General features: G+C 40.2%; 1 protein-coding gene and 1 long non-coding RNA gene across 43 annotated transcripts in view; one reads left to right on the top strand and one right to left on the bottom strand.

Moving 5' to 3' along the window:
- LOC140105759 (uncharacterized) overlaps window positions 1–1,613 on the top strand; it is a 244,894-nt gene extending 243,281 nt beyond the window's left edge. For all 3 annotated transcript variants that reach the window (XR_011850634.1, XR_011850632.1, XR_011850633.1), the window contains one exon: window positions 1,292–1,613. This is a non-coding gene — a long non-coding RNA (uncharacterized lncRNA). The remainder of the gene's footprint in view (window positions 1–1,291) is intronic.
- Window positions 1–25,110, bottom strand: part of ANK3 (ankyrin 3) — a 411,799-nt gene that overhangs the window by 194,981 nt on the left and 191,708 nt on the right. For 7 of the 40 annotated variants that reach the window (XM_072129785.1, XM_072129791.1, XM_072129813.1 and 4 more), the window contains exon 1: window positions 17,923–18,502. The exons of 3 other annotated variants lie outside the window; for them this stretch is intronic. In XM_072129785.1, the coding sequence (XP_071985886.1) occupies window positions 17,923–18,036 (114 nt within the window). In that variant the 5' untranslated portion in view covers window positions 18,037–18,502. Of the gene's footprint in view, window positions 1–17,922; window positions 18,509–25,110 lie in introns of those variants that run through there. 30 more of the 40 variants (XM_072129802.1, XM_072129806.1, XM_072129789.1 and 27 more) reach the window with 14 other exon arrangements.

Here is a 25,110-nt window from a genome sequence, read left to right as displayed (position 1 = left end):
ATTTCCTCCGGGTCCTCCCGTTTCCTCCAACACTCCAAAAACACTTGTAGATTGTGAGCCCCATTGGGGACAGGGAAGTAATCAAGCACAGAAGTAATACCATATATATCCCACCCAAAAGTGTAAGGACAGGGTGTAGAGGTAATATTAATAAGGAGTATTCAATAAGGGGGGAGGCTGTGCCCCACAGTTGGTTTCAATGGATACCAAATAAACTTGTACTTTTTATATATCATTTTTGTCAGCATTATACACCATCTCTTGTATTCTTAACTGGTAGGGCGTTATACCGCCATAACAATATCTGACTTCTTTCAGTGTTTTAATGAAGAACAGGAACTGTGCTGCTGCACTAGGCGAACCAGGGGCGGCTAAATATGCCTTTTTTTTTAGTTTTACACCATCATTAGCCACCAAAGGATTTTCCTGTTAGCCTGGGAAACCCCTTTGTGAACAGAGTCAGCTTAAAGGAACACTCCAGTTAAAGCATATTCATTGAATTCTGCCTAGTACCTGAAGGGAGGTGCAGTCTTTGGTATTTCAAGAGTCATGGTCCTCGTTTTAGGCCCTGCAATCGTCATAACACAATGAATCAGACGTGACTGTAGTGTTCCTTTAAGGCTTTATCCGCAGCTAATGTTTCCATTGATCAGAAGCTTTACAACCCGGTGTGTCTCTCAGCAATTGGACATTTCTTCCATTTGCAATTGGATCTACAGATAGGCAAATGTCTTCCCGACAGGCTAGCTTCAGTACGATTTACAGTTCAGGCCAATGAGAGAATAAGAAGGCTGAAGGACACTTAGGTATTGCCACAATACAGAGCAGCCTTACAAATGAGTCTGTGCCCTTGGCAAGACTGGCAAGGTCACAAAAGGACAATTAATGAAGCATTGGACTGTGTCTGGATCGCTATGAATCACACAAGATAGCTGCCAGCTGTTAGTGCAGGCTTTTCATGTAAAATCATAAATTAATTTTTTTTTTAAATGAATTTTTGATTTAAATCTAGATTTGCAAAACCTGACTGATGCAGCTCTGTGGACAAGCCTAATGGGCAATCTTGATCTAGTTTCCCTGTTTTCTCATACTGCAATTCCACATATATGATATGTAAGGTAGACACCATCATCTGTTTCTATGCTCACATCAGACCAGGCTCCCAAGCTCTGTTATATAATCCACAGAAATGGGATTTATAGGGTTAAGCACTTTATGGAACTGGGCTTTTTTTTTCGCGACGTGGGTTGATCCGAAATAATCGCTTCCGTTTATTTCTCCTTTCTCACAGGCAGCAGAGACTGCAGCTATATGGTACAGAGTGTGTGCACCAGCTAGTGGAAGAATCCCTCTTCTGTATCTCCAGGATGGCTCGGAGCCAGGAGCGAGCACTGCAGATGTAGCCGGCACGGTGCATGTTTATGTAACACACAAGTAATGCTCAAATGCACTGCAGAGGCACGGCAAAGCAGAGCACCACAGCCCGGCAACAGCCGCTCCCGATGTTACTCTGACAACTCATGTCCTCCTTAACCCTATGCTATGGGACTAATGCACATTTTATCTCTTCATTTCCATAGAATGTGGTGGATATTCTATGCAAATAAATAATATAAAGTCAAACAGTGGTTCTAATTTATTCCCACCCCCTCCACCATTCAGGGACCTTGCAGGTAAGTATGATGGTGACACCACCCATCTTCTTCCTTGTGTGGCGAGGGCAAGAAAAAAATCCACATAAGCCCAAACTAATTATGGAAAATAGGAATAAGACCGTCCTGAACTCATGTAATCTAGAATAATGACTGGATATTGTAAGGCAAATTAATATTATATGATTATTAGAGGAATTCTGCCCCCTGGACACCAGCCCTGTAGCCAGGTACAACCTCTGTCAGTGAATTTGTAGGCTAATTTGGCTGTCACAGGGCTTGCCCCTCTGTGTCCACAAGCACGGCATCAGCGCAACTCACCTCTCCCTGTTCCGGATCCACGGCCGAGGTCTGTGCACGCACGTCCCCGTCTCTTAGGGCGCACGCGCCGGCTTCAGGGAATTTTAAAGGGCCAGCGCAGCACTGATTGGTGCGCTGGATGACCACCTCCACCTTTATAAATCCGGCACCTCCCTACTTGCCTTGTTGGATCTTTGTGCCTTGAGCCCTAGAGAAGACTTTATTGATGCCTTGTGCTGTTTTCGAGAACCGGGTTCCGTTTCTGACTTCGCTCCTTTGCTGCCTGCCCTGACCTTTTGCTACGTCTCCGACTCCGATCCTGTGCTACTTGTCCTGACCTCCTGCCTGTCCCCGACTACGAGATTGCCTGCCTTTCCTGTACCACGACCTTGGCTGCCACTGCGGACAAGTCACGCCTGTGGAACAACCTGGTGGTACCACGCCGCAGCAAGTCCAACCCGCTTTGCGGTGGTCTCTGGTAATAACCGGGTGCCACTTAGACTCCGGTCCCAGGTAGTGGCTTGTGTCATGGTCCGCAGAGTTCAGAGGATCCACTACCTCTCAGCCTGGCATTGGCATAGCCAGTTGCAGGATGATTTGAATATCTATTTTATTGGTGATCATTTCTGAACTGCTTCATTAGTTTGTGGCCACAGGCATGTCCTCCCTTCAATGTAACTCTATTATTGGTTTGGAAGGCAATTTTTGACTTTACAGATTTTTTTTTCTCTTCATGATCCAAATTCATTTAGACATTTGTCAGATTTCAGACAAAAAAAAAAAATCAATATACCATCACCTTTTAAATTTCACACTCTTCCAGGGTTGTTACTCTGGTCCTCATTGGTCCTGCCGCGATGATGTCATCTACACTGATCTTAGCAGTCACATGCCATACTTGCCAACTTGACCACAAAGACCAATGATTGTTCATGTGATCTATCTTACCAATGTAAATGACATCATCACTGTAGAGCTGACCAGAGCAGCAGTGCTGGAGCAGAGGAGATTTAAAAGGTGGTTCATTTTTTTCCATTATATGTTATATCTGCCGTCAGCTCAATTTTTTCTTTAATTCAAAGAAAATCCTATTCCTATATAGTTTCAATCCTATATCATGCCTATATCATTTGAATCCTACATAATTTTATATATTGGGTTACAGTTTATGACAATGTATTCAGTATTTGATTAATAAAATACTGGATTATTATACTTGGTGTCAAGGACACAGGGATCCTTCAAATTGGAAGTGCCTATTTTCTATGTAGGTACTGTTCATCTTGCTGCCTGAAATGTCCTTTTTGCTCTTCTTGGCTACCTTCCCCCTACTTATCTTATGGTATCATAAATGCATCTACAGTATGCCCATAGCTGCAAAGCTGAGTGTTGTGTATGGTACATGCCCTATGCACCACCACATAGTCCCTTTACGTCAATACAATGTATGATTTCTGCAGTGTAAACAAAGCAATATCCTATACCCAGCAATGTACAGTGGGTACGGAAAGTATTTTTTATTTTTTTTGCTCATTAATGTACACTCTGGAATTGTTGATATTTTTGCTAATTTATTAATAATAAAACTGAATTATCACATGGTCACAATTATTCAGATCCTTTGCTGTGACACTCATATTTAACTCACATGCTGTCCATTTCCTTCTGATCCTTCTTGAGATAGTTCTACTTCTTCATTAGGAGTCCAGCTGTGTTTAATTAATAATAACTGATTGGACTTGATTAGGAAAGGCGCACACCAGTCTATATAAGAGCTCACATTGCATGTGAGCACATGAGAATCATGAAGTTTAAGGAACTGCCCAATGAGCTCAGAAACTGAATTGTGGCAAGGCACAGATCTGGCCATGGTTACAAAAGAATTTCTGCACAACTCAAGCTGCCCAAGAGCACAGTGGCCTCCATAATCCTTAAATAGTTTGGGACCACCACAACTCTTCCTCGACCTGGCCATCCAGCCAAACTAATCATGGGGGAAGAGCCTTGGTTGATAGAAGTAACGATCACTGTGGCTGAGCTCCAGCAATGCAGTAGGAAGATGGGAGAAAGTTTAACCAAGTCAATTATCACTGCAGCTCTCCACCTGTCGGAGGTTTTACGGCAGAGTCTGCCGATGGAAGCTTCTCCTCAGTGTAAGACATACGAAAGCCAAATACAGTTTGCAAAAAAACACATGAAGGATTCCAAGACTATGAGAAATAAGATTCTCTGATCTGATGAGACGAACATTGAACTTTTTGGTGTTAATTCTAAGTGGTACCTATGGAGAAAACCAGACACCGCTCATCACCTGCCAAATAACAACATTGAAATATGGTGCTGGCAGCATCGTGCTATGGGGGCAGGGACAGGACTACTGGTCGCAATTGAAAGAAAGATAAATGTGGCAGAGTACAGAAATATCCTGGATGAAAACCTCTCCCAGTGCTCTGGACCTGAGACTGGACCAACAAGACAACGACCCTAAGCAAACAGCTAAAATAACAAAGCAGAACAACTCTGTGACCATTCCTGACTGTCCCAGACAGAGCCCTGACCTAAACCCAATGGAGCATCTCTGTAGAGACTTGAAAATGGTGTCCACCAACATTCACCATCCAACCTGAGGGAACTGGAGAGGATCTGCAAGGCAGAGGATCTAGAAATCCAGGTGAGAAAAACCTGTTGCATCATTTCTAGCTCCAAAGCTACTTCCAGGCAATATTAAGTAAAGGGTCTGAATACTTATGACCATGTGATATTTCAGTTTTTCTTGTTTAATAGATTAGCCAAAATATCTAGATGGGGTGTACATTAATGAACAGAAAAAACTTTTTTGATCTTCACCAATTGGCTGCAATGAAACAAAGAGTTAAAAATTTAAAGGAGTCTGAATACTTTCCGTAAGACTTTTCACACTTCATGGTCCAACATGTCAAGAAAGCCGTCAGCAGGACAAATATTTAACCATTGGGTACAAAACACTGATAGAAATGCTGAACCATAGGACATACATATGTACAGCACATAAATAATGCACGGCGGCATTAAAGGAACACATGATGAATAATATATAAAGACATGTACTGATAGCTTCCCGGGAAGGGGAATCAGTGAGGACATTGAAGGAAAAAGTTTCTATTTGAACAAAAATTTAAATTCCGGGATCCATTCAGATCAATCGTCTAACTCTCAGGACGAGGAAAAGCTGGATCACAAATAAACCATTATACCACTGATGGGGGAAAAGCTGGAGTCTACCGATCAAATTTGTACTTATTTAACCTAAAAGCCTATCCAACCAATAGTTCATCAGTGTTTTGGTCCCAGAAACCCCCTCTAAAAAATGACAATTCTAGAACTTTATTTGTTAGGATTTTGCATTATGTTGTTCTGATTCTCTCTAAATATTCAGGACCTGAGGTGGTCGGTTTTTAAAAGGGTCCATGATCAACTTACCACCATCCCCCTGTGAACAAGAGATTTTCAAAAGGACCTTTGTTTAAGTGTATAAAATATGTTACTTTTACATTTCTCAACACTCAATATCGACATGCATGGTCCATGCGCAATATGTTCGAGTGCATGGACCCTAAAAAAAAAAAAAATGAAGCTATAAGCATTAAAAGACACATTGCCAGGTATTACAATCTAGGCTCCATAACAGTATATTAAAAATAGATGATCCAAGTTTAAATCCAGATAGTGAATAATATACGCAGCCAATTGTATTAATTTCTATAATAATCTCCCGAATCTTCCAGCTCATCCCACAATAACACCTACAGCGTTACAAATCCAGCCAATTCCCAGTGTTCTTACTCTATTCTGAGCCGCGAAAAACAACATCACACACAGGTTACTCCCCAGCACAGCAACAATACACACTGTAACAGCTAATGTATTCCTGAATTCCCCTTGAAGACTCCGCTCGTTCCATCTGAGAAGTTTTCTGATGTAAGCCAAACTCATGATTTAACTTTGCATTAATATTCACTTGTGAAATATTACACATGCTAGTCTGGGCCATCTGAGGAACTGAGCATGTGTAATATTTCACAAGTGACCTTATATATAGAGAGACCTTTGGTGTACCCAGACTGGCTATCTAACACATTAGAAGATAGGAAACAGAAGCTGCTTTTTTAAATGAAAACAACCATTTAGAATAACAAAAAACAAAATACACATACTCACCTGCACTCTTCTTCATCCCGATCCCGGCGCTGGTATTCTTTAATGTTGACATGCAGGGATAGCCTAGAAAAAAAGACTTATTATTAGCAGCCCGGAGCACAGGGACGAGATGTCGAGTGTTCCAGGATGCTAATTATGCACGCCCTCACACCTCCCTCTCTCATGAATTCATGCCTTTCGCATGAGTTTACCTCCCTCTACCTAGCTCCTGGCATGGGAGAGTGATGTGCAGGGAGATCCTGGAGCATCCTGGAGCACTGGACATCTTGTCCCAGCACTCTGGGCTGCTAATAATAAGTTGTTTTTTTTTAGGCTATCCCAGCTATCTTTAACTTGTACGGCACTTTTGGCAGTACAGGGCAGAGAGCGGGCAGGGTGGGTGTAGGGCTGGCATGGTCATTAACGCCCAAGCCCGCCAGATTTATTATAGTCTCCACTTGGAAAACCAGTTCAGATCTGGTCTACAGGTCCAATCTGCCTGGAGCTTCTTGGTGAATACAGGAGCCAGAGTGGCGGCAGGGGGAATATATTTGCATTTACACCAGTCTTAATACATTTTCCCCAGTGAAATGGCCTCCAAAAAGTATATGGGGGCACCCCCACTGTGTACCACCATATGATGCCCTTTTGGATGCCTACTGTGGTTGTGTGATTGAGGACTGAATGTGGAGTCCCTGTACAATTATAATTTATTCTATAATGATAAAATATAATTTGAACCACTGCTACAAATCTGCTAACACCTAGGGAAGGACATGAATGCTATATTTGCTTCCAACACTATACATGCAGGGACAGATTAAGACTGCCATGGGCCTTGGACAATATGAATATACAAGTCTGGAATTAACCTCCTATATATGGTAGTAGAATCAAGCTTCTTGGGGGAATGGAGGATGTGTCCCTTTCTGCCTGCTTTCAGGTCCGGTTTCGGGACCTTTGGAAAACATTCAAAAAGTCCTGAAATGGCACTTATGTACATGTGTATTGAGATGCTCAAGGACTTCATGGGTAAAGGTCCTTCTGAGTATAACATTTGGTGGGTGGTTTGGGTGGTCATAGGTCCCTTAGAAGGCTTGGGCCCCGGGCTACCACTGAAAAAGTCTATTATAATCCACTCTGTATGCATGTATAATGTTTCGGGTAAGACAAATTTGTCTCAAAATATTGTTGAAGCCACATTTACAGGCAGCAACAAGGCTTAGTACAATGCAACTACTAGAGGTAAAAATAATCATATTGCTGCAGATAAGCAATCAGGGATCAATAAAGACCCTTTAAATGGGTTATCCCACGAACCAAATTAGGCCCTATTCACAGGATAGGGCCTAATTTGCTGATCAGTGGAGGTTTCAGTGATTGGACCCCCACAGATCACAAGAACAAGGGGCCCAATGGGGTCCCAGGTACCTGAGTCGGACACCTCATTGCATGACCGTTCTGCTCCATACATCTCAAGGTGGTCTTCCTGCCGGAATCACAGTGGTCTTCTGCTGCATTTAATCTTTTCACTGTAAGGATTGAAAGCTGAGAATATAATATCTCTTGCTTCTCTCCTGATATAGTAAGACGCAATGGGTTAGCAGTCAGCAACTAACCCATTATGTGTACATCAAATGTGGATGTCCCCTTAGGTTGGCTCTACAGTATAATTTTTACTATATGTGTGAACTTAGCCTGAGGCCTAGCATTCCTACAGTGGATGTTACCATGGATTCAGTGACGGAATTGCAGGATATTTGCATAGAAAATGTGAAATCCAAATTTACCAACATTGCATTGTACAGGATTGTAAATGGTAATGTAAATACCTGTATAGCGGGATAGAACACTTGGCTGCCCTTTAACCTTGCATGTTGGTTCTACATTTCTTAATATTGTAATAAAAGCATGGAAATTATTGCAAAAAGGAATACACCTTTATGATAAGTAAAAACTAGGATGATCCCTCGGTTAAAACACTGTTGTATACATATCCGGCATAGATACTTGACATCCTTGGAGCGCTGTTAATTGGAAATCTGCAGACAGTATTCTTGCCCCTTCTGCTGGTCCAATTAAAAATAGATGTAGAGGAAGTAACGCTGACCTCAAAAGCCGATCCATCACAGAGTTATGCTCTCTACTGCTCTCTATGCTCTCTATTCACATCCATACAAGCGGTAAAGTCGTGCCAAACAGCTTCATGAACACATTTCTTACACTTTGTCTCACATGAAAAAAATAATTGTTGAATAGAAAATAATAATTTCAGCCTGAATGAGCGTTTAAAGGCTTCTTAGGCTCAATTCACACCTGCGTTAGAACGTGCCATTAGACTCTCTGTTTTATGAGAGCATTACATATTGGAAGGTCTTCTGTTCTCCCTTTAAAGGAAATCTACCACCAGGATAAAAGATTGTAAACCAAGCACACTGACATACATGCTGGTACATGCAGGTTCTTCTCTTATTTTAGCTCCTTAGGCCCTTGTTTTTCCAAAAAAAGGTTTAGCAAATTATGCAAATGATCCTCAGGGGCTCCAGGCTCTATAGATGTCAATGGACAATTTTTAAAACCTCTTATTCTTAAAAACAAAGGCATACGGCATACAAAGCTACAAGAAGAGCAGCTTCTGCCAGTGGGGGCACACACCAGTAAGTCAGTATGCTTTGTCTACAATCCCTTATCCTGGTGGTAGATTTCCTTTAAGTATGGAAGGTTTTTTTCCATTACAATTCCCTTATTCAGTTGAAAAAAAAAAATATTTAAAGGGAATCTGATAAAAATAAGGAGGCCATGGGTAACAAATATAAGAAGGTTACCACAGTCACAGTGCCTGGATCAATGAGTAAGTCCAATCGTCAATCTCCGTCAGCTCCATAGAGATGAATGGAGCAGAACGGACATGCGAGGCCGTCTGCTCCATTCATCTCGGGGAGCCATGTGGGGTCTGATGGAAGTACCTAGGACCCCATTGGACCTCCTGTTCTCATGATTTGTGGGGGTCTCATCACTGAGAACCCCAATCAACAAGTTAGGCCCTATCCTGTGGATAGGTCCTAGCTTGTATGTGGGAAAACCTCTTTAATTACATAATCAACTGTAATCTATATGTAGGAACCCAGTATTAAGCATTCAATTTCCTAACCTAAAGATAGTAAGTAAACCCAATGTCTTGCTATTTGATAGATTAAGAGACAAAAGTAGCGCAAGTTTGCTTCATGAAACAAAATGTATGGACTAAATACAGGAAATGACCTACAATTCTTTTGTTTTCTCAACCAAATCTATTTTATTAGCTTCTCAGGCATAAATAATATAGTATATAACATATAACACCAGCTTATAAAGATACAACATATATTCAAGTGTTCAATAGAGATTGCCATCAATACAAACACACAGATTTATAGATACTGGATATGTAACGCACAAAATACAAAGAAAAAGTGCTATTTGCTTAGGGCAGGGAAATTCTAATTCACACAAGAAGTTTTAAAGGGAACCTACCACCAAAATTCTACCCATAAAGGTAGAACGGGTGGTAGGTGGATGCATGGGATGTGAGGATAGCCCTTTTTAGGGCTGCACGCCGAAGATGTAAGGGTCGGAGGAGAAGAGAGGTTACTGGGGCGTGGAGTATTAGCTCTAAAAAGGGCTTTCCTCACGTCCCATACATCCACCTACCATTATAGGTAGAATCGTGGTGGTAGGTTCCCTTTAAAGGGCTTTTTCACATATACTGTATCAGTTTCCAATCAGGTTTTGTAACCTCAGATCCGCTCAGCTGATGGTAATATGGATGCATAGACGCCGATTTAAGGATTAAAAGATGATGACAACTTATGTGAATGTGCACCGCTAGTCAATGTAGGTGAAATCACATGAAATAATCCATTAGGATAAAGGTTTGTACCAGAACTATGTCAGGAAGATAACGCTATAGGCAGCATGTATTAAGTGGGGCTTCGAGACATCTTTGTTATTATTTATAGGTCTTCAATATTCAAATTGTTGTGGTGGGACACATGGTGCCCCCATGGGTCAACTGTATGAAGTAGTAGGTAATGCTTCTGCTTTACAGGCCTGGAAGGTCACATCAACATCAACCAGTTTGTAGTTCAGTCCAATATAAATGAAAGGAGATTATGTGCAATACTACATCTAGGTCCGGGAGCGTACGATGCCGGGAAGGACACCCCTTCCCCATAGAGAAAGATGTCACTTCTATATAACACACAATATAGTTGTTCAGATGTTGGATAGGGGGAGGGGGGACCTGCATGTATGCCTCTGGTTACTATGTGACATCATTGGTTACTCTTCCATGTATCTGGTCACACATTCTATACTTGTTACATAAAATAAAATTGCAACAAAATATTTGGATTTGTAAAATATGCCTCATTCTGATCCCAATCATTTCAAAAATGAAAAACTTGCCTGCCTTTCAGCTCCGTGTCATCATCTTAAATATTTACACTTTGAAGTTAACTTCAAAGAAATGACATCGTAAGAAGTGCAATTCAAAGTCTTCTCTAACCCCTTGTGTTTCAGTCCTTGTTTGCAACACAAATGCCCCCCTAACATCACTGCAATACTTACACCCACTGGAAGCCCTGGTGACACCGACCAGCTGCCTGCTCCATCCATAAGTGGCGGCCTTTGTCCCCTTTCTTCTGCTGTTCATTACAATGTCTATTACGGCTATAACAATTCAAGGTAATTTTCAGCAATGAATAACACAACCAGATTGTGCAATGTGGTGAAATGAACCAGTAACTATTATCATCACTGCCTTCCATGGAACCAGAGCAAGTCATAGCCATGTAAGCATAACCTATTTCTTTATTGATCTAAAGTCGGCTGCTAATGGTTATATCCTATGTGAGACCCCAGACCATATATTTATAAGACTACATTGAGTGGTTCCATATAAGATGCATAAGATGTTTCCATATAAGTTTCTTTTACACTTGCCATTTTAGGAGAGTGTAAAGGAAACTAAGAATGTAAGTCTTCTGTTCACCTTCCATTCCTCCTTGACTTCAATGTATGGAACTTTCAGTTATATTTCTGTTATTAATAGCTGAAAAAATGGATGTGAGCTGCTGCTTTAATAATATTTAATATTTAAAGGGGTTCTCCACTTTCACCAAATGTGTAAGGAAAAGTTACGTAAATAGAATTTTTCAATATACTTTCTGTATCAATTCCTCAGTTTTCTAGACCTCTGCTTGCTGTACTGCTATTGAAAGCTTCTATGTTTACTTCCAGAGGATCAACCTGTCCATGTGATGTGATGGACATGCAGGTGCACAACCAGTTATTATCACACAGCTCTTATTACTCTCTGTGATAATACCGGGTGCACCTGCGTGTCCATCACATCACCATGGACAGACTTCTATCCACTGGAAGTAACATAGAAAGTTTCTATAGAATGACAGCAAGCAGAGATCTAGGAAACTGTGAGGAATTGATACAGAAAGTATATTTGAGAATTGGATAACTTTTCCTTACACAAACCATATCCATTATTTGCTGATAGTGGACAATCCCTTTAATAACAGAAGGGAGAATGGAACATGCGAAACTAAAGTGTGAACTGAGCTACAGGTTTTTACATCAGACTGTTGCAAGCTTTGTTGCTGCCTACAAGTATACTCAGAAGATAACAAAAATTCCTAATATAAAAATGTAAGGCTTTTCATTTTACCTTCTATAAAATAAACCTCAAGGCCAACACTGATCTGCAGTACACCATTACATACATCATCGAAATCTTTGCCACTTAGGATTATCTGCAAGTTCACCATGTTTGCCACTGCGTACATCCAATAGAGATGTAGAGCGCCCATTATTTTATCTACAATACAATCAATTAACAGAGAAGCCGAGATACACGAAAGATTATGCTTCTGCAGAGAGCAGTAAGTTTTCTATATCACCTAAAATGTTTTATTAATAATCCTGCTTAGAATGTGTCTAGAAGTCTACCAACATCATTAACCATACAAAGCTGCAGACAGTATTCAATTTCATTGGCCCTTGAAATCTGTGTATCCATACACGTGTGAGATATTTTTACTGAACACAGCATATCCACTCTCTGCTTCTAGTCACTGCTCTAGCAGGTTGTTACATATTAAATCAGATGGGAGCTGCTGTGGAGAAATATGAACACAGAGATCAGAGAATACATGGGTGTGTAGACACTGCCCCAGTGTGTCAAGTACAGCTGCAATCCTGGAATATAAATCTGTTATACACAGTCCTGCTGCTACTAACATACACAAAGGTATTGTTTCCCATATCAAGAGGGTCAATATTAAACATTGCCTGCTGCTTTGTATTGTAATGCCCAGAAATAGTATTACTACTTCGCTTATAAAAACATTGAAAAGTTTAGATAGGTTTCTGGGATAAGGAAGCTTGCTTATTTTTTTTGTTCACTTTTCCCCCAGGATCCTTGAGTTGATTCTCACTGTGCTTAAATAACTTGTCCAGATATCTTAAAGGGTATAGGCAGCAAGATCTTCTGGAGCACTATAGTAGACATATACTCTATCTACACTATAGAAGAACCTTGACCTCATTGACTTCTATGACAATAATATGGATCCATATTATGGGCCTTTCCTCTCCATATAAAAAGCAATGGAGAATAAATTATTGATCTTATTAATAGAGTGCAAAATACTCAATATTTCTGAACCATCTCTAGTAATGGCCATTTCTATACAACAATAGCATACAATGAACTTATTCCAAAATATGGCAATTTTGAAGTGATGGCAATGCATTACTGCCCCAGCAATGTCATCCATGCTGGTTTCTGTGTGCCCCCCATGATGTATGTATAGGTACAAATTCATAATGATCTGCAATCGATTTCTCCCATATCACAGATATTATGTAATATGTTACACCACGGTCCTACTCTAAGTTCTACAACTCAGAGGGATATTTGCATATATTGTCCATGGACCACTAACCCCCATATACATCTTAAGGAGGTGATGATATACTGCACCGCTGACACTATATCCGTGAACCATTTATTGTACGACAATGATTATGGGGCTGGTGGAAGGGAACAAAGGCCTTTGTTTGTAGCATCTGGCCCTCCCGTCTATATCCACATTGTAAAAATCACATTGGAACATTTTATCGGTCACATAAATATTCCTCCAACTAGGGGTTAATTTCATGTGACCTGAGATTTCTATGCAGTATCGGAGTAGGCATCAGCTGCACCATGTGTACAATGGCACAAGGTCAATTCAAGATTCATAGCCAGGCCCTTTATCCTAATATGCAGATTATATTTGGAAATGCAAGTGTTGTACAACACTTTCCAGGAGCATCCGGAATTATAGTGAATCCCATACTATTTGTATTGACAGATCTCTATGTGGCCTGGTATTCACCATTGTTTATGCTTGTCCCTGGGATTAATGATACTGATAAAACTCATCTAAATGAACCCAAGCTGAGCTACCGTCTGCAGGCGTCACTTACACTGATATCTGATTAAGAGCAATTTACTTTATGCGCAAAGACCGGAACGCCAATAAGCCTTATGGAAACGGTATAACATGGACGCTTCTAGAGATGAGCAAATCTATCTCATGGTTAGTAGATTCTGTACAAATCTGGTATTTTACATGGAAGGAGAAGTTAATAAACCACATTTGGTGTATGACTAATACAACAAGCAGACCCAGAACAGATTAGATGACAATCACACATGATCTTCAAGATGATAACTCATTGGCGACTAATCCCGGGAGCATATTACAATGATCAACGAGAAACGGCTGTGGTTTCCCATGGCTTTAAGAATAGAAAATAGAAGCACCTTTCATATGTATGGTCCTCCAATGAAGTGTCCCCTGTACGAATATTTAGTTTCTGTATTGTATTGACCTATATTAATGTTCTGCCTATGACCTCACAGAGTCTATACTAGAATGTATCTCTAGAGAAGGAGGAGATACAACAAACTCCATGACAGTAAAGAGGACCAGCACCTCATATACGAGTATTTCAATAATACTAGCATTTCCTATAAAGTAAGAATTCTGCAGCTTCTCTTTTTAAAATCTGAATTCTACTATTTCTCCTAGAAAAGTATAAATAAATCAACTACTTTTGCCCACGAGCGAGTGTGATTTGATTTATGTCCAGAAAACTTCAAAATCTGAACTGAACTCAGGCACACTTCCGATGCAAGTGTGGGCAATAGGCCTAAGTGTCACCTTTGTCAATGAGATTTGTTTCTATACAATCATGTGGAGTTTACCCTAACTGGATAATGTGCCTACCCGGTAGCACCCGTTGCTTTATACAGACATCTCTAGTAAAGAAATCAGGAACGATGCAAGAGAGTTTGAACTCCACGCGCAAAAAAGTTCTTTACAGAAGATTCTAACGATACTCTTATGTTTAAAAAAAAAAAAATAAAAAAAATAAAAAATATCTATAGGATAGGGGATCAACTCCAGAAATATAATCAGAGATTGGTTGGGAACACTACACCGCCAAGCCTGATCACAGGGGTATTACATAGGTTAATGGTATATTAACCATTCCATGTCTTCATACCATGACCAAACCCCTTTGCTACCCGGGAGAGCAGAACTTGGTTTAAGATGAACTTTTAACTGCTACTTTTTTACCTGATTGCTGGAATCCATCCTTGGTTTTTGTGTTAAGTAAATGTCCCGTGTCCTTTCACTCCACTATCAGTGGTTGGAGGAGTCTGCGGATACATCTCCACGCCCCTCCATCCTAGGACATGGGACAGTAATGCAGACAGTAATGAATGACCCCCTCCATCCGCCTGAATTACACATGACGTGACAGGAAGTCCTGAAGGTCCCGTGACCTGTGGCTCCTGGCGGTGATCCTCTAAATTTAACAGGGTGATTAGTATATGGGTGATCATATTAGATCCTTATACTTATTTAAGTTTGGGATTGGAGCCCAACCCCTTTAAGGTGCATTTCAGCATCTGAGAGATGAGTGACAATGAGAAGGATTTCATACTGAAGGACACTTTTTGCTTGGCATTTGTTAGGTCTATGCTCACATTTGGGAAATACTTCCATAAAAATGGGTCCGATATACACACTTTGAGGCTATTTCCCAACCCTTTCACCCAATAAGATTCTAATAAACCTGTGATGTTACAAGCCTCTTCATCTGGCCATAGGCTTCTGCTACCAATTTTTAAACCACTTTGTTGGCTGTTGCTGTACATTTACTAACCCTATGTGATCACAGCACAATTCCCGGAGATCCATATCTCAGTACACGGATAGTTACATAGCCCATATGGAAAGTTGGAGATGCTAATAAGTGTCGACAGACTCCGTTACTTTGCGTTGATAAGACTTGCTGCAGGAAACTGAAGCGCTGACTTGTCCATTACGGGAAAACCACACCCTTTGCTTTACACGGACATAAATGTATGTCGATTTAATGGACTAAAACGTAGCACTTTTTACACTCTAAACATTTGATTGATCCAATTCCGACACCATGACTGTGAATCTTTCTCCACTGAAGGTCTTTAGAGACATAATAATAGCGCAGCATTATACAGTAATGCTATAGGAGCACTATAAATGCTGTACAATATTATGGTATATAAAGCAATGCACCAAATGTACAGGAATTTCTTTCCATTTGATGTTTTTTTAGGATGCGTTTTGCGTAGTTTGCATGACCTATACAGCAACATACAGGACTCAGTTACTAGAATTTGTAACCATGACGGTAAGGGGATGACATAACCATATATTTACGCGTTGGCATTGTTGACCATTGAGTATGTGAATAGGCCTCTATGAATATGGGTAGGATGTCATTTTATTGTGCATTGTTTGTAGGCCTCATATATAATCACTCAACCCAGGAACATGATCAGAGCTCTGCTGGAAAGACAAAAGGCACTACACAGCACAATGTATACCCTTTTCAGCCCTCTCTCCCCCTCTATACTGAGGAGGTGGTCTTATGGTAATCAGAAAAATGCCTGGAGAATGGAAGAAGACACTATTAATCTCAGCGGTGAGCCCAACGCGTGTTACTGCTATTGTCATTCTGCTTTCAAGTTTACAAATTGGTAATAATAACACAAAAGACCAACATAAGGAAGGGGGGGGACAGTCTGAACAGTGACCAACTGCTTCAGAATGAGTGTTCAGCCGTGCACCCCTTACATTAACCCATTTACATAGTCAATGTAGTAATGTACACTTACTATATATCCTATCAAACTGCTATGGATCAAGGGATTTGGCCTGGAGTCAGTTCTATTACTTGAAGCTGTCCAGATGACAATTGCTGAAGCTTGTGATTGCTCCTGGCATCTATTAGCATGGTGGAATATTTTGATAGTAGTCACGTGTCTGCCGGCTTTGTGTACATCCCCAGGTACATGACATAACAAAACGTTACCTATCACGTCAAGGAGAACCAACAAGGTCTCCAATATCAATACATGCACATAATGGTTATCTGCAAATCTCCAATAAATCCAGCATTTTCCTTGAGATCACATTACAATAGTGTGGCCAGAATTGTCTTGTCTTCTCCACCTGGTCAGTAAACACCCGGACCATAGATAGAGAACACAATGGCCGATTCAGCATCATGATCAGTCACGTTTGACAAGTATCATCACATATTTCCACATCGGAGTGTGATACAAATCTGTATCTGATGAAACCTATAGACGTCCTCATCAATGTATAACAATAGGGAATGGTTTCCTATGAGGGATCTGTTGATATGAGGGTGCCAAGTGGTGTGATGCCTTAGTGCTACAACAAGGGGGATGCACTTTTACTGCAGCAAAATCTACATGTCATTGAGGGAACTCATGCATCAATGCTCTCAGTAAATTAGGATTATCTGTCCTTCGGGGAATATCACAAAGGATCATATAAAAAAAAATGGGCGAGAAAACCTATAGCCGCAAACTGCTGTCCTTAGTCTCCGGCCTCCTGGTCAATATTTATTAATTGCACGCAATGAGAGTCAAAATACTGCTGGGCCTCATCTACCAAATTGGAGGATAGAGTCTCCCCCCACTGCCTATGCTAGGCTCTATAGGGACATGCATTTTAATTGCCCTTTGTCCCGGGCAGAGACTCTGACACCAAAGAAAAATGCAAGGAGAAAATGCTTTTACATTATAGGCGCTGCTAGAGATGAATAATTTAGAAACTGTGTCCGAATTTTTTTTTTGTGTACGTCAACCGCGTACGACTGCGATGGTTATTGTCATAGGGAATGGTTTCGAATGAGGTCACAACAGTCGTAGAATAGCGCAGTGTTTAAGTTCGGAAACCTGGATATATATATATATATATATATATATATATATATATATATATATACACACACACACATACATACATACAAATACGTTATATATATGAATTTGAAATGCAGATTATAGATATCACATTTATCGTAATGGTCGGCTACATATACACAAGATGACATAACATACAAATATTTCATGTGTGACTAATCTCAATATGTAACATATAATGAATATTACATCCGGGGAATCATGGGTATAGAAGATGCTTGAAAACCCCATGAAGAAGACTGACATGTGTGTACAGCGCACACACACCTCCTGCATCAGCTCTGCAGTAGTCCATAACAGTGTGAAATGTGGGGTTTGTTGTCACCCCATGCTAAAGGCTTCACCTACACATGTAAATGAACATATACAGCCATCCATCTGTCGTATGTAGAATAATACCTTTTTCTTACGATCCCTGGAGCGTTTCCTGTGCCTCCTTTTCTCCTTCGCTTCCTCCTCTGCATTTATTTCCAGATCCCTGTTCTTCTTTAACTGGGATGCTGCATGAGCCATTATGAGAGAGAATATCCCATGGAACAAGGGTCCCTTGAAAAAGGTGGAATACCCTTTAAGCGCCTTCTATCCAGCTTGACAGGGAAGACTCCAACAAATGGAGAGACAGAGCTTGGGAGCCCAGTACGCAGGCTCAGGAGGAGGATGAGGAACCAAGCAAATATCCAGTGCTCACATCCCTTCCTCTACCTTCCAGTACCTGGAGCGTTCCTCGGTCATTGTTATGCAGAAGTACAATGAGGAAGACAGCTGAGGGAGAGTGTGCTGGTTGACTGCCGTATTCCCCTGCTACCAGCTGGAAGTGTCTAAGTGATCCCATGGAAGGGGGATTGCTCCTAATGATGCTCTATGCAGAGGAACAGTCATGTGGAGCTGCACATGCAAAGACCCAGCATCACAATCTGCTTCCCAATCCACGAGCTGGAAGCTAAAACATGCACTTGGTCATCAGCTTAGGACCGAAAAAAAAAAAAGTGTCCTTCTATAGGTCTCTGAACCCAAGATGCAGAGCAGCCTCCCACTGTCATATAGCAGCTGAATATAGAGCGAAGAATAAGGGAAATAGAGCAGCATTATGCACAACACAATGTGACAGGAGGCTTTTATTAACCCTGTGTGTGTTGGATGCTACCTCCCCCTCCCCCCAACATGGAATAAAGCCATTTTTAACAATATTTTGTTTACAACAATAAGAATACAAATCACGAAAATGTTAATAGTAATCCACAAGAACCGCTGAATAAATGTGGACTGAGTATCATCCAGGCCTGCTTCAATCACCCTAACCGTCTATTACCACCTGAGTCCATAGCATCTGCAGCTTCTGAATATTCATCATTGCATGTATAAAAATAGCAGGATGTTAGCCCCGGAGCAGGAGCTATTAATGGAATGTACACAGAAGAAAATTAAAAATCCTGCTAGGTTTTCGCCAATACGCGAAAATGACGTTTATTCCATTAAAAAAAAAAAAAAAAAAAAGACGGAGTTGGAAAATGTTTACCGATATTTATTATTCTCGGACTAAAGACTGTTTACAAAATAGAGAAATGTGACCTAAAAACTAAATTCCATCAAAACATCACGTGATGTGCGGGGCTTAGACTATTCCACTTTTCATCATCAAGCATGGGTATACGGTCACGACACTGAGCCTGGTTAATCTCTGCATGGTCGATCCAGATGCCAGCGTATACGTAACGCTAGACCGGTAAAGCCTTCTAATATGCATGGGGAAGTAACTGGTTTATCCAAATACGGTTAATCCAGATGAAAAATTCATTTTACCAACTGCTGTCCGGCAACTAGGTCAAGCACGCGGGGGAAAAAAAAACTACCAAAACAGTCATCAATGTAATAAAAGACATCTCTAATCGGTGATAGGATCTCATTTACATACGTTCTGGGTTAAGATTTCATAAAGAATTCCATGGAAATAAAGTTATACTCCGGGTTCTAGAAGCTGGGATTCGCTTTGATCTCCTGTAAATATATATTGAAAAGCTTTGAGTTATTTTTTTCTGCTATTGCTTAGCCATAGGATTAAAGTGTTATTCTCAACTTAGACACCCATGACATATGTATATAAGGTATTACATAAACCCCACTGGGACCTCCACCTATGTGGAGAACGGTGGCCTACTGACAAAAGAGCGGCACACACAATTTTTCCATTCCTTTTTATCTTGATGCGGCACCCACCTCATCAGGTAAGTAGGTGGACGTCTGCTCCACATAGATAAGAACCAACTTCATTATTAATGGATACGCGACACTATAGACAATGGCAGATCTAGTAATGTGACCCCCAAAATGCAGAGGTTGGTATCTACCAAGCATGGCTTAGGAAAGGAATATTGGTGAACCTGTAATCGGGGACCGAGGTTTACTGATGCAGATGGAGAATGAAGACTAAACTATGCTGCAAAGTTACTGCGAAAAGTAGATGCCACTAGAAGGTAACGTATCCTGTGTTATATACAACATACAAGCACCAAGTATAAGAACAACAAAAAAAAAGAAAAAAAAGAGTGGACTTCTCCATCTTTATTATTATACCATATTAATAAAAATTAGGATAATATAAGATCAGAAACAAATGCACAATATGGTCATGTCATACAGTCGAAACTAGAAGTTTACATATGTACATAAAAAGACACATAGGGTATACAGGTGGTCCCCTACTTAAGGACACCAGACGACCCTTAGTTACAGACGGACCTCTCTGCCCGCTGTGACCTCTGGTGAAGCTTTCTGAATGCTTTACTATAGTCCCAGGCTGCAATGATCAGCTGTGAGGTGTCTGTAATGAAGCTTTATTGATAATCTTTGGTCCCATTACAGCAAAAAACTTTGAAACTCCAATTGTCACTGGGGCAAAAAAAATAAAAAATTGTCTACAACTACAATTATAAAATATACAGTATCGACTTACATACATATTCAACTTAGGAACAAACATCCGGACCCTATCTTGTACATAACCCGGGGACTGCCTGTACCATATTTTTCGCACTATTTGGCATGAAATCAAAATAATCTTTCCCGTTTAAGGTCAATAAGAATTACCAAAATTATTTATAAGAGAATATTCAAGGCATTTTTTTACTTTACATACAAAAATGTACATACATTTTATTATTACAAGCAGTCCCTGGGTTACATACAAGATAGGGTCCAGAGGTTTGTTCTTAAGTTGAATTTGTATGCAAGTCGAAACCGTATATTTCATAATTGTAGATCCAGACAAACTTTTTTTTTTGCCCTAGTGACAATCAGAGTTTCAAAAAATTTTTCACTGTAGAGGTCACCAGAGGTCACAGTGGGCAGAGGGGTCCGTCTTTAACTAGGGGTCATCTGTAAGTCGGGTGTCCTTAAGTAGGTACTATTTGGAACTATTGCCCTTAAACTGCATGATTTGGGTCAAAAATTTCGGTGTAGCCGAGTCATGTTTGTAGCCGTCTTGCTCGCACCGGCCTTTTCGGCTTTGCCCATAAATTTTCAATAGGATTGAGATCTGGCCTTTCTGACGGCTCCAAAACGCAGAGTTTGTTATCCTTATACCACTTTATCACCAGCTTGGCAGTAGCTTCAGGTCACTGTCCATTTCAAAGACCCTTTCCCATCTAAGCATTAACTTCCTGTGTGTTGTCTTGAGAGCAAATATGTTTCATAAAAGTTCAAAAGGTGCCGGGTGATGCTCATTGCCTGGAGACAATACAATATAAAAGATACCAGAAGTTCACAGCCAACAAGCATTGGTTCATGGAAAAATTAGTGTAAATGCCGTTATACCAGAAACACAGATCCGCCTTCTCCCAAAAATAGCAGCACACATGTCTATGGCTGTATCTGGTATTACAGCACTGAGATATGTTTGTATGTGTTGAGGCTGTAAAGACACATACAACTCATATGTGTGGCACAGCTTGAAATGTGATAACTCAAATCCAGCTCTTCAGCTGTCTAGGGTCCCCGTACATAGAGAGTATTTATCAAGGCTTGTACCGTAAGTAGAAATTCCTGGCACACAGCCAGGAATTGTGACTTTTTCCCTTAAAGCCACCTCCACACCAAATGTGGGTGAAGTGGGCTGTGCCAGGCTGCACAGTGGGCCGATGCATTAGCTATACTTGATAAATTCTCAGCATAAGGTAAATTTTCTGCTGTCAATTTGCTGCAGACCCTTGCTCTCTGTGAAGGCAAAACACAATGGGCAAGTAATTTGTTTGGTCCAATTTAAGTCTTACTGCTATCCTCCAAATTTTACAGCTTTGAGCTATCCAGGTGAACATCTGCAAAGAGTTTGTATGTTCTCTCCGTGTTTGTGTGGGTTAACTCCGGGTCCTCTGGTTTCCTCCCACACTCCAAAACATACTGGTAGGTTGATTAGATTGTGAGCCCCATTAGGGACAGGGACTGATTTGTCAAGCTCTGTGTAGTGCTGAGTAATCTGTGTGCACTATATAAATAAAGGAATTATTATTATTACCGTATTTCCTTGAAACATGTGCTTGTAAAACCGATGAAATCCCATTACCTTTTTTTTTTTTTTTTACACGCACCCATTGACCCATGCATTTAGCACAGATTAGAGTAGTGTATTCAACAATTTTCTCCAAAAGCATCGGAACAACAGATTGAGACACATCTGACTACTACATAGCACAATCGCATTCTGTCTGTAGGCTCATTCATATGAGAAAGTAGTTCAGATAGGGAAAGATTTAGAGAGCAGAGTACAGAGCATGCACACATACTTCAGAACGGTTTATACGAGACCCCCACTTACAAGACACTTATTATGGGAAACCCCCTACAACCCGAGACAGGCTCTTAACCTCTTCTGTAAACGATTCCATCAAATTACAATGCACGTCCCTCCTCCAGTACATGTCAGCACTATGTAATCACCAAACTGTCCAAAGACATCGCCAGTCCACATCAAATGATATAAGTCTTCATAATAATGGTCTGTTCCAGTAGGAGTCAGATTTCCCATAGCTTAGAGTTTTTAACTAAATGGGGTTTGCTTGAATTACAGCTAAGGTTTTCATAGGGCTCACACTTTACTATAATGGAGCTTGAGATCAGATATATCAGGAACTGCAATGTCTGTCTTATTCTGACACTTGCATAGATATTCATCATCCCTTAGTTGGCCATACAGTAGAGACACTAGACAGTCTGCTCTGTGACATTCAGATCAGTCTATGAAGACTAGACAATTATCCTCAGCTAAATTGATACATTGGCAAAAATTCTTGTTCCATGACCTTGGCTGGGCTTCTATTGATGAGATGAGGATTGCCAGCCCTGTCCACCATATATATGACCACTATTTTGTGCAACATTTCATGCTACAACCTAGCCACAACCAAAAGAAATCTAATATATCTATAGAATCTAATATATCTCTATATATATCTCTATATATATATATATCTCTCTCTATATATATATATATATATATATATATATATATATATATATCTCTATATATATATATATATATATCTCTATATATATCTATATATATATATCTCTATATATATATATATATATCTCTATATATATCTATATATATATATCTCTATATATATATATATATATATATATATATATATCTCTATATATATCTCTCTATATATATATATATATATATATATATATATATATATATATATATATATATATATATATATATCTTATATAACTGAATGCCTTAATTTTCCATACACATCTGCGTTTAGTCCAATTTGTTAGGTAAGGTCTGTACAACTTTGGAGGCAGCACCCATCATACAGCCAAAGACTGGAGGCATTGCAGTGAACTATAGGAGGCAGCCAAGTATGGTTTCTTCTATTATTTTCAATCAACCACACCATTTGTTTAAAAAAAAAAATGTAAAAAAAAGTTGATTTTAACATTGAGCCAGTTACCCAGCCGGTATCTGTGAAAGTACAAATACGAAGTTAGTATATTGGGATACAAGTATAACTTTTATGGTCAGAAATAACTTGATTTCCTAGGTAGTGCACTCCAGAGAACTGATGCAGCATGAGAAAAGTCTTGGAAGTGGGAGTCAGAGGTTAAGATGATGTTTGTTGACAAAGGTAAGAGCGTGGATAAGGTGTAGACGGAGATGATTAGCTTAGATTGTATTCCTAAATCAATGGACAACCACTGCAGCAGCCACTGGCACAAGGTGGGGGCACTGAAAGAGGAGCTTGGCTGTTGAATTCTGTGTAGATTATAGAAAGAAGAGTCTGAAGAGAAGACTGGTCAGTAGTGTGTTACTGTAATTAAGACGGTAATGAATCTAAGCAATGTTAAGAGTTTCCACAGTGAGAAATGATAGGATGTGAAGAAGGCTTTGAGGGTTTAGCCAAAAAAAAAAAAAAGCGTGCCAGACCTTCTATATCTAAATTTTACTGAAACCTGCCGGTCTCAAAGAACAGCACAAGCTGCCACATTGTAAAATATTCAAATATACATACAAAACAAAGCCACTGGAATCTGTCAGTCTGGAAAGGGTTACAGAGCCACTGTGAAGGCTGCACGACTCAAGCAAACCACGGAGAGAGTCTATATCCACAAATGGAGAAAGCATTGAACTTTGGTGGACCATTCAGAAATGGTCACTATACCAAAATCTTGTCAACTTCTAATTGTGGGGAATCCAGTAAGAACCCAAAAGAACATTTAATAAACAGCAGAGCACACTTGGATATCAATTCTGGGCTGGAATGTCAGTGGTTATCCAGTTCAATCACCAGTGGCTAACCTGCATTAATTTACAGTACTGTCCTATTGTAGTCACTAAATTTACAATCCCTAAAGACTGTGTCCGACTATCGTTGAGCATTAAATGACTTAATAAAACAAAATGAAGGGCCCTGACTATGGGATCTACCACTACCTCAAGAATTGTGATTGTGGACCCTTGACCCATAGGCACTTTGAAAATAGAGTTGTGCATACATGGCTCTTTCCACCAATTTCTTGGTTTTTCTGAAACGCCTTTTAACCCTTCTGCTCCCCTCACATAAAACGTCTGTTTTTGTATTTTAAGCCCTGTACCTCATTACAGAGTTCTCCAAAGATCCATCCTTACCCTGCGTCTTCTTATATTAAAGAGGACCTGTCACATGTAAAAATGGCACTAAAGTAGGCAGCTCCAAGTGCTACAACAGACGCAGCAGTGTTAAACTGCTAGCAAACACTGCCACGATGTACATTAGAAAAGCTTACAGTGCGGTCCAGCGTATTCATGAGGGGGCGGGGCTAGGGGCAGTGCCGCTTATAGCCCAGTCCGGTGTTACTAGTGTACAGCGCGGCAGTGTCTGCTAGCGTTATCAGAGGTTTCCGATAACGCTAGCAGTGTAACACTGCTGGGACGGTTGTAGTACTTTAGTAAGCGGCTCCTAATGCAGTGACAGGTCATCTATAAACTTTTAAAGCCCTATACTCAACCATTTCAACACCCCACACCATAAAAATCCTCAAATCCATAATTAGCCCATTTTTACCCTCCATAATACATTGCATTTAGAAATAATGACAATGTCA

The sequence above is a fragment of the Engystomops pustulosus genome, chromosome 11 (assembly GCF_040894005.1).
Source record: "Engystomops pustulosus chromosome 11, aEngPut4.maternal, whole genome shotgun sequence".
Taxonomy (NCBI): Eukaryota; Metazoa; Chordata; class Amphibia; order Anura; family Leptodactylidae; genus Engystomops; species Engystomops pustulosus.
The sequence above is the reverse complement of the archived record's forward strand: the minus strand, read 5'-3'. Positions and strand labels throughout refer to the sequence as shown.